The sequence below is a fragment of the Squalius cephalus genome, assembly GCF_949319135.1.
Source record: "Squalius cephalus genome assembly, chromosome: 7".
NCBI lineage: Eukaryota > Metazoa > Chordata > Actinopteri > Cypriniformes > Leuciscidae > Squalius > Squalius cephalus.
The window spans coordinates 12,611,180-12,622,324 of NC_137128.1; the positions used below are offsets into that span (position 1 = coordinate 12,611,180).

An 11,145-nucleotide genomic window follows, 5' to 3' on the forward strand; every position below is an offset into this window, starting at 1 on the left:
AGAAAGACGGCCAAAGGAGGTACGGGCTTTAGTAGCAGTCAAGGTGATATACCTGCTTGAACGAAGGTTCATAAAGGGGGTAGCTCTAGAGATTAATGATCTTAAATAAGGTGGGGTTTTACACAGTAAACATTTATAAATGAAATTATACCAATGTTTTTGACGTCGGGTCTGTAATGAAGGCCAGCCGATTAAACTATAGAGGTCGCAGCGGTGGGTGTTATATGGAGCATTGGTGACAAAACGGATGGCAGTATGATATACAACATCTAGTTTACTAAGGAGAGAGTTTGAAGCAATTCTGTAAATAATATCACCGTAGTCAATAATTGGAAGGATGGCCTAACACACTAGCAGACAGTTGCCATCACAGACAAAGAACATAACCGTGGCATTAACTCTGGGCCTAACTGATTCTGATGTGTTGAGACTATTGGGTTAAGTAGCTCAGAAACCACTGGACTGGACAGCGCTGAGATCATTTGACTTGAGTGTGCAGAAACCCTCTGGATTAAAAATTCCCTCAGGATCCTTATCCTCCTCCTTTGTGGGGCTCAATGTGGTGTTCAAATTGGAGGATGCAGGGGATACTGGTCTGGACTCTTGGTGAAGTTCTGTAGTTGGAGCGAATTCTGGAGATTCATGGGCCGGAACGGACTCGGGAGAAGACTCCTAGACAAGCTCAAACTCTGGGGCACACTCGGACCGGAGAGGGCTCTGGGGTAGACTCGCGGGCTAGAGAGGGCTCTGGGGTGGACTTGTGGGCTGGAGAGGGCTCTGGGGTGGACTTGTGGGCAGGAGAGGGCTCTGGGGCGGACTCGTGGGCCGGAGAGGGCTCTGGGGTAGACTCGCGGGCTTAGAGAGGGCTCTGGGGTGGACTTGTGGGCTGGAGAGGGCTCTGGGGTGGACTCGTGGGCCGGAGAGGGCTCTGGGGCGGACTCGTAGGCTGGAGAGGGCTCTGGGGTGGACTTGTGGGCTGGAGAGGGCTCTGGGGTGGACTCATGGGCAGGAGAGGGCTCTGGGGTGGACTTGTGGGCTGGAGAGGGCTCTGGGGCGGACTCGTGGGCTGGAGAGGGCTCTGGGGCGGACTCGTAGGCTGGAGAGGGCTCTGGGGTGGACTTGTGGGCTGGAGAGGGCTCTGGGGTGGACTCGTGGGCTGGAGAGGGCTCTGGGGCGGACTCGTAGGCTGGAGAGGGCTCTGGGGCGGACTCGTAGGCTGGAGAGGGCTCTGGGGTGGACTTGTGGGCTGGAGAGGGCTCTGGAGCGGACTCATGGGCAGGAGAGGGCTCTGGGGTGGACTCGTGGGCTGGAGAGGGCTCTGGGCGGACTCGTGGGCTGGAGAGGGCTCTGGGGCGGACTCGTAGGCTGGAGAGGGCTCTGGGGTGGACTTGTGGGCTGGAGAGGGCTCTGGAGCGGACTCATGGGCAGGAGAGGGCTCTGGGGTGGACTTGTGGGCTGGAGAGGGCTCTGGGGCAGACTCGTAGGCTGGAAAGGGCTCTGGGGTGGACTTGTGGGCTGGAGAGGGCTCTGGAGCGGACTCATGGGCCGGAGAGGGCTCTGGGGCGGACTCGTGGGTCGGAGAGGGCTCTGGGGCGGACTCGTGGGCTGAAGAGGGCTCTGGGGCGGACTCGTAGGCTGGAGAGGGCTCTGGGGTGGACTTGTGGGCTGGAGAGGGCTCTGGAGAGGGCTCTGGAGCGGGCTCTGGAGCGGACTCATGGGCAGGAGAGGGCTCTGGGGTGGACTTGTGGGCTGGAGAGGGCTCTGGAGAGGGCTCTGGAGCGGGCTCATGGGCAGGAGAGGGCTCTGGGGTGGACTTGTGGGCTGGAGAGGGCTCTGGGGCGGACTCGTGGGCTGGAGAGGGCTCTGGGGCGGACTCGTGGGCTGGAGAGGGCTCTGGGGCGGACTCGTAGGCTGGAGAGGGCTCTGGGGTGGACTTGTGGGCTGGAGAGGGCTCTGGGGTGGACTCAAGGGCTGGAGAGGGCTCTAGGGCGGACCCGTGGCCCGGAGAGGGCTCTGGGGTGGACTCATGGGCTGGAGAGGGCTCTGGGGCGGACTCGTGGGCCGGAGAGGGCTCTGGGGCGGACTCGTGGGCTATTTAATTTTTGATCCATTTAACCTTATGAGAAAGGCTGATTTTTTTTTTTTAATCTGTATATTTTACAAGCAATATTGCCAACATCCAGGAGTACATTGCGCATAAATGGCTTCAAAGCTAATAACAATGGACCAAAAGCCACAAAACTTTATTTAATTGGGGTCTTTAAAACAGCAACAGCAAATAAAAGCACCTGTGAAGGAAAACATTTACCTTCATTATAAATGCCTCTGCACCCAGTTCTGAGATCTCCTCTGTGCTCAACTGCAATGAAGTGAGAAAGAGTTCAATTCTCCAGCCTCAAAACCTTTTACACATTCATAATGTCCCAGAGATAAAAATTATTTGATAATGATTTTTGTTCATATAAGCAGATCTCAAAATCAAAGGTAATATGTTTTTCAGCGGCGGTGGTTCCAAAAGTATTTTTCCCAGTTATATTTTTCCAACAGGGATTTTAAAAGTCATAAAAAAGTCTAGCATTATTCAGCATGACTATATTCTATAACTAACAGACCATTAATTAAGGGTTTTCCCTCAATAAAGTCCGAATGACTGCTTATTGATAGTAAGTAAAGTTGTTGTACATGAATTATGATTTTAACATGCGTTGCTCAGTATGGGCCTCATAAGGCGGTAGCACCACAAAAATTAAGTCTTTCTATGTCTAAATATGTTCCCCATTCTAAAACTCTTTTAGTTTTAGAATATGGTCATGCAGAATAAGGCATTAATATGTGCCGTATAAGTACTAATAAACAGTCAATAATATGCTAGTAATATGCATGCTAATAAGAAACTTGTTAATAGTGAATGTGTACCTCAATATAAAGTCAAGTCATCTTCATTTATATAGCACTTTTAACAATAAACTACATAAAATAATGCAACAGATAGCATCAACAAGCATACCATACCTTGGAGCTCACAACAGGTCTGTCTTTAAGAGTTTATAAGTCATCGTTACAAATCAATTTTACCATGGAGAAAATGAATGGAGTTTTTACTTCCAGAACCTAAGCACTCAATACGCCACTCACTACTTTTTACTGCCTTAATTTTTTTCTTTTACTTTTGAATCTACTATTATTAAAAACACAGCAAGATAATATATCTTCTTTAAAGTCTTTAAAATAAATGTTCATAAAGTTTAAAATAACTTCCCCTCCCCCTTGCAATGACATCTCTTCTGCGTTTGCGTTTACTGGTGCAAGGGCGGGACAACCTGTCACTTACATGAGATCCACCAATAGCAAACCACAACCATCCAACCACCCAATCAACTCCCCATGGACAAAATCAAGCACCGTCCTAGATTTTTTCTTGTTTGACAAATCGTTTCAGTCAGATATGTCACAGCTCACAACAGTGAAAAAATAGCTAGCGCAACTTCCATTTCATGACGACTTTAATAATACTAAACATCTCTGAACTTAACAGCTCAGCACAGCATCAAAGCTTCTCCTGGTTGTAGATATTGAACAGAATGCTGGTGGTGATGTAATTACCTTAGACACCAGTATGGAGACTATAGCCACCGCCATTCTCTGCACCGTCTGATCTCCGTGATTCCCCAGCAACATCATTATCAGCTTAGCAGCTTCGTATCTATCCAGGAACAGGGGTCAAGACTAAGTTAAGCCACATCAACAATAAGCTGAAGTGCGCTGAGGAAATGTGCATGGACTGACCTGTCAAATGGGACAACCTGTAAGATATGGTCACTGCAAAGGGTAAGCAGGCAATTCTTCTGCAACTAAAAGCAGAAAAAAATTAGACATTGACAGTCAATAAAGGGTGAATCTTACAAAAATTGCAAAGAATAATTTTAGGTCATATTTAATGGAAAAATATAAAGAAATAAAAAAACTATATTTTATTTATTTTACTACTACTACTACTACTACTTCGTGCTAATTCAACAGTGACGGTACAAGTTGCCTCTAAAAACACCAACGAAGAAGAAGAAAAACAAAAAAGAGTGACGAAACGCATTCTGTAGAGAAGTTTGTCCGTTTAGAGCTACTGTAGAAACATGGCGGCGCAAAATGGAAACTTAACTATGCCAGTTTAAAACACAGAGCAGAAGCAACTATAAAGTAATCCATTATGTAGGTTGTAAAAACTGTTAAAACCACGCTCTGTTTGACTAGGCTGAAACTGTCTGCAACATTGGCGCAATCAATGGCTTGGGCAGGACTACCTGTCTTGCAGATGGGAAGGGGGCTTTTGGGGAAAACCTGTTAGAAAAACCCTGTGGGCAACATTAACCCCCAATGCATGGATGGATAAAATACTATCTGGGTGCTTTATCATACAAACCGTTGGACGATGGATAGGATAAATATCGAATGCAGCCTGAGTGTGTTTATACCTGCTCGTGGTTTGGGAAGTTCTTCATGGCTGTAAGAAGCTGTTGAACTACAGTTCCCGCCAGGCGTAAGGATATTCCCAGCACCAGCTCCTGTATGGTCAGGTTAAACACGCATGCAGTGGCCACAAGCTGAACATGGAGAGAATCTGTGTGGTGTTGCATTCCAGCCAGTACCAGCTGCAACAGGAAGAGCCACATGTACATCGGCTAGAAATGTCATTTAGCACACTAGAAAAATGTGTTTTTCAACATGAGTCAAGACCCTTTACAGTAAAGGGAGGTTTTAAGGGATTGTTTCTTTTATTATGCTATGATATCATTACATAATTTCTGCCATCTTAAAAAACTGCCCTTACGTTCGCTTAAAAATTCAAATAAAAAAAATTAAATGTATGCATAACAATGACTTTTCTATGACACACCTTTTCAATGACATAAATTGTCTATATTCTATATCATTCAATCATTATACAGAAAATTAATTTCTGAAATAATTTTAATGAGGGGAATCGAGTAAAAAAATCTCAGGGAGATACAACTATCATCGTAAAACTAATCCATATGAATTGAGTGGTTTGGTCAAAATTTTCTAAAGAGACTGGGTCAACTGGACATGATGAACAGATTGAATTTAGGCTTTTATTCACATATATACACTTGATCAACAAACAGAAGTTCAACCGTACTTTCTTGACACGCAAGAACAAACCTGATTGGTTTTTGCTGAAGCTCAAACGTGCTGAGTAACACGATAATGAACTTTCATTAACCATATCTGATGTGTAGGTTGATGAATGTTTATATGTAAATAAAAGTCTAAATTCAATCCTTTCATCATATAAAGCGATTGAGTCTCTTCAGAAAATTGAGTAAATTGCTCGATTCATATGGATTAGTTTTACGATCCCTTTATGAACTTTTTGGAACGTCAAAGTGGTATTTGCTTGGACTGTCAATTGAGGAACAGAAATCTATCAGATTTCAATAAAAATATCTCCATTTGTTTTTCAAAGATGAACAAAAGTCTTACAGGTTTGGAACGACACGAGGGTGAGTAAATGATGACAGAATCATTTTTTTTGGGTGCACTATCCCTTTAAAATCTCAATTTGAACTTTTTATAACAAGGTAATGTTGGTTCAGGCTGTAAAATGTGATATGGTGTGATACCTCAAAACTCAAAGGATATTTTTGAATCTTATTTACTGATCCTAGTAAGAAACCAGCTTAACATATGTTGTTCACAAATACAGATGATGAGACAACAGAAGAACTGCTAAAGAAGAATTTTTTGTACCTTTAATATGTTTGGCTGAGGTCCATCCATGTTGTTGGTGTGACTGTAAAGATGTGTGAGAACCTCCCGCATAAAACTCTCTCGGTCGCTGTATCTCCTCAAGGCTTCACACAGTTGGGTCAAATTGGACTCTCCAGCCACCTGGATGTGTTTACAAATATCTTATCTTCTAAGAATTTGCAGGTCCTAGCAAAATCTGCTATTAGTTCTGATTTTTAGATTATGTATTATTTGTCACATGCTCAATGAGATGGCATTCAAATGTAATTTTTCTGCAAGCTATCATGTTGTTTCTAGTCTCTCATACTTTTGAATAGCAGCATAAAGTCTGGCCCACTTTGCTGCTTATTCTGGTCAGGAACTGCCCAGGTAGAATTTTTTTATGTGCCGTTCATGCTCCGGGTAAATGCTAACAGTAAAGCTAGAGGGTCATGTGTGCTTCACCGTCTACTCTCTTATCAGCAGCTGCCAGATCATGCCACTACATATTAGATTAAAGTCTTGAATTGGATTTTTGTTTTAATTTATGTTTCCAGATGTGCTGAATTGAAACATGAACGTGGATGGAAGTACCGATGTACATTTTTAGTGATCGAAATAAGCCTGTTGAAAGTATGACGTGAAAGAGTGTGTATTGTCAAAAATAAAATGTAATGGAACACCAGCGTTTTCATATTTTTATAATGTCCACTGTGCGCTTGAATTAATTATCTCATGCCAGGCTTTTGTCTTGTGTGACTGATTATCGCGGCAGGCTTGGGTGTTTCCTCCCATCTTTCAAATGAATAGCTTTTTTTTTGTCCTTGGTCCATATTGGTTTCGATTTCTTGTTTTCAGTATAGTAAAGCCGGTTAGTGCACAAAACTCAAGCCACATCGCGTCTAGGACACCGAACGCGCCAATCAGTGAATCTAATCACCAAACAGGCAAAGTGGCGTTGATGCGGGAGTACAACACAACAACAACAAGTTGGACAAATATAATGTCATTTAATAGTAAACTCCGAGTGGCGCGGCAGGATTTTGAGCATCCCCCGGTGTCGTAATTGGACGAATTTTAGGATGCCCTGAACATGCTCCACACACCGAACCATGTGTACCTTCCTCGACCATAACAGAGTCAACTAACTCCGCAAGTTCACCATCGCTTCTTCATTCAAAGCGGAAGAAATCGATTGCAACTTCAGCAACATCAGACAGAACTATCAAGACTTTCTCCTAGTGACTGTATATCCAGACGCTCTTCAACAGCGGAGGCAAATGCAAGTATCGTACGATATACTAAATCGCTGTTTGGCTAAAGTTGTGAGCTTTGTAGTAAGGGACTGATTGTTTATCCAGGAGGTTAAATGACTCTTTTCATAGCTTCATTCGTCTGTTCTGTTATGATTTTTCAGTCACTTTCACTTTCCATTCTACTTACGTATGCGTGATTGTGTGTGCGTGTTTGTTTAGATTAGTTATGTGTTCGTGATTTAGTTAAATAAAACTTTTGTGCACATTCGTGATTCTGGTCTGCTTATAAATCAATGTTAATTTAGCGTTTCTGATCACAGCTACATGCTAAAGAAGAGTTATTTTTCTGTGGCCACGGAAAATATCCTTTCTGAAAAGTTGGTAGACTATCAATAGAGTGTTCGCTGGACGAACAGATTGATTGTAATAATAATTCAGTTACATGAAGTTAAAGGTCCCGTATTATGCCCCTTTTCACAAGATGTAAAATAAGTCTCTGATGTCCCCAGAGTGTGTATGTGAAGTTTTAGCTCAAAATACCCAACAGATCATTTTTTACAGCATGTTTAAATTGTCATTTTTTGGGGCTCAGAAAAACGCGCTGTTTCAGTGTGTGCCCTTTAAATGCAAATAAGCTTCTGCTGGACGGCACAGGGGGCGGAGCTTCACGAGCTTGCGCACAATCTCTCAGGACAATTTCATCTCACGGAATGATGATAATATCAGAAACTCTCAGTAACGGTGTTCATTTCGAGTCGGACAATAATGCCTACAGAGTCAGAGTGCTGTATAGAGATGAAACAGGTATGGTTTAGTAGTTTAATTACGGTTATTATAACGTATTTGTCATCTGCTTGTATGTATCCATTATTTATTAATAGCCTACAAGTCTGCTGTGTGAATGATGATCAAACATATACTGATGAGTTTAATAAAGTTTATTGTACATCACACAAAAGATGAAGCGTCAGTTTTACTTCAGAAAATCACCGTAAGAGGTGAGTAAACACAGTAAGTTATTAGAAGTGCCCAAGTACATAAACGAATTTCGGTAGAGTTGAGGGAGCATTCCTGTGGGCGGAGGTTAGTCAAAAAACGGTTTTAATGACGTCATTAAAGAAGGAAGTAGAGGGATGTAGTCCAAACGGGCCGTTCGATGTAGTCGACTTCTGTTAAATAAAATATCTCGCTTGGCATTGAACTTTGAGCTTTATAATTTTACAGATATTATTTATACTCTAACAACAACATTACACACTAACTAAAGTTAGAAACATGGGATCACGAAGAACGGGACCTTTAATTCGATTAACTGATCCAAATATTTATAATTATAAGGAGTTATGATTAATTATTTATATTCATCCTGTTGTCTCTCAACAACGCTATTTCATCACGCACAGGAGGCAGCGCAATACTGCTAATCTGCGTCCCATTCTCTCATCCTCACACACACCTCTCTCTCTTTCTGTGGGTCTATGGAATTGTCAGTCAGCAGTCAATAAAGTTGACTTCATTCCAGCCTTTGCATCTCAATCTACTCTTAGTATCTTGGGCTTGACTGAGACCTGGATTCGTCCAGAAGACTCAGCAACCCCTGCTGCTCTCTCTAACAATTTCTCTTTCTCTGGGAGGGGTGGGGGTACAGGGCTTCTCATTTCTAACAATTGGAAATACTCAGCGCTCTCTTCTCTATGCAACAACAACTCGTTTGAATATCATGCTATTACACTTTCCCTGAGGACGGCACCCCACTTGTAGTCTTTGGTGACTTCAACATTCATCTCGAGAAGCCGTATGTAACAGACTTCAACTCTCTCCTAGCCTCTTTCGATCTCAAACGACTCATCACCACAGGTACTCACAAATCAGGCAACCAACTGGACCTGGTTTACACACGCAACTGCATCACAGACAACATTTTGGTGAGACCTCTCCATGTTTCAGATCATTTCCTCATTACTTTCAATCTACAACTTCCTACCTGTGCACCACCAACCCCCCTACCAGTCACTTTCAGACGAAACCTGCGCACACTTTCTCCCGCCCATCTTTCCTCTGCCGTGTCATCTTCTCTTCCCTCACCCTCACAATTCTCATCTCTGGATGTGAATGCCGCAACAGATACCTTATGCTCCATTCTAACTTCTTCTCTAGACAATATCTGCCCTCTCTCCTCCAGGCCTGCACGCGCTATTCCCTCTAACCCCTGGTCATCTGAGGTTCTTCGTGAACACCGGACAGAACTCAGGGCGGCGGAGAGGAAATGGCAAAAATCAATAGACACATCTGACCTGAGTATGTACACTAGCGTTCAAAAGTTTGGGGTCAGTAAGATTTTTTAATGTTTTTAAAAGAAGTATCCTCTGCTCACCAAGGCTGCATTTATTTGATAAAAAACAACAACAAAAAAAACAGTAATATTGTTAAATATTATGACAATTTAAAATGACTGTTTTCTATTTTAATATATTTTAAACTGTAATTTATTCCTGTGATCAAAGCTGCATTTTCAGCATCATTACTCCAGTCTTCAGTGTCACATGATCCTTCAGAAATCATTCTAATATGATGATTTGATGCTCAAGAAACATTCATTATTATTATCAATATTGAAAACAGTTGTGTACAATTTTTTTTCAAAATTCTTTAATGAATAGAAAGTTCAAAAGAACAGCATTTATTTAAAATAGAATATTTTCTAACATTATAAATCTTTACTGTAACTTTTGATCAGTTTAACTCATCCTTGATGAATAAAAGTATTGATTTATTTTATTTATTTCCCCCAAAAATAAAATTAAAATTCTTACTGACCCCAAACTTTTGAATGGTAGTGTATAAATCTCTCCTCTCTTCCTTTTCTGTGGATGTTCATTCTGCAAAATCTTCATATTTCCACAACAAGATCAACAGCTCCTCCAACACACGATCACTCTTTAAGACATTCAACTCTTTCCTCTGTCCACCTCCACCACCACCCACCTCCTCTTTAACTGCTGATAAATTTGCTAACTTCTTCACCAACAAAACAACAACGATCAGCAGTCAGTTCTCAGCACCACACACACACAAGAACCCAGACCGACCCCTTCCACAGCCAATAACCTTCTCTCCTCCTTCTCTCCGCTAACCGAGGAAGAAGTATCTAAACTTATCCTCTCCAGGCATCCTACTACCTGCCCTCTAGACCCCATCCCCTCACACCTTCTACAAGCCATGTCTCCCACACTTCTCCCAGCACTCACACACATCATCAACTCATCCCTCCAGACTGGCACTTTCCCTACTGCATTCAAGCAGGCTCGGGTAACTCCACTGCTTAAAAAACCAACACTAAACACATAATTTGTAGAGAATTACAGACCGGTCTCTCTCCTACCATTCATTGCGAAAACACTTGAACGAGTTGCTTTCAACCAAGTAACATCTTTCTTGTCTCTGAACAACCAGCTGGATGTCAACCAATCCGGCTTCAAGAAAGGGCATTCAACTGAGACTGCATTACTGTCGGTCACAGAAGCCTACGGATCGCAAAAGCTGCTTCCAAATCCTCAGTTCTCATTCTCCTGGATCTGTCTGCTGCCTTCAACACTGTGAATCATCAGATCCTTACGTCCACCCTCTCATCACTGGGCATCACAGGAACTTCCCTCCACTGGTTTGAGCCCTATCTCACAGGTAGGTCCTTCAGGGTCGCATGGAGAGGCGAGGTATCCAAAACACAGCAACTGACCACAGGGGTTCCTCAGGGTTCAGTTCTTGGACCCTTGCTCTTCTCCATCTACACCACATCTCTGGGACACATCATACAGGCACATGGTTTCTCTTACCATTGCTATGCTGATGACACACAGCTCTTCCTCTCATTTCAACCAGATGATCCCACAGTAGCTCCACAGATCTCAAGCTGTCTGGAGGACATCTCGACATGGATGAAGGAACATCACCTGCAGCACAACCTGGCAAAGACTGAGCTTCTCGTCCTCCCTGCCAATCCGTCTCTACAACACGACTTCACTATCCAGCTAGATTCATCATCAATCACCCCATCAAGGTCGGTCAGAAATCTTGGAGTAATACTGGATGACCAGCTGATCTTCACAGACCACATTTCAAAGACAGCTCGATCATGCAGGTTTGC

At 43.0% G+C, this 11,145-nt stretch overlaps 1 protein-coding gene across 2 annotated transcripts in view; it reads right to left on the bottom strand.

The window, feature by feature from the left end:
• The window catches only part of zyg11l (zyg-11 family member, cell cycle regulator, like), a 28,879-nt gene that overhangs the window by 9,768 nt on the left and 7,966 nt on the right, over positions 1-11,145 (bottom strand). For both annotated transcript variants that reach the window (XM_079875252.1, XM_079875253.1), the window contains exons 4-8: positions 5,767-5,907; positions 4,470-4,646; positions 3,787-3,851; positions 3,604-3,703; positions 2,309-2,359 (exon numbers count right to left, since the gene is read on the bottom strand). In XM_079875252.1, coding sequence (XP_079731378.1) covers positions 2,309-2,359; positions 3,604-3,703; positions 3,787-3,851; positions 4,470-4,646; positions 5,767-5,907 — 534 coding nt within the window. The remainder of the gene's footprint in view (positions 1-2,308; positions 2,360-3,603; positions 3,704-3,786; positions 3,852-4,469; positions 4,647-5,766; positions 5,908-11,145) is intronic.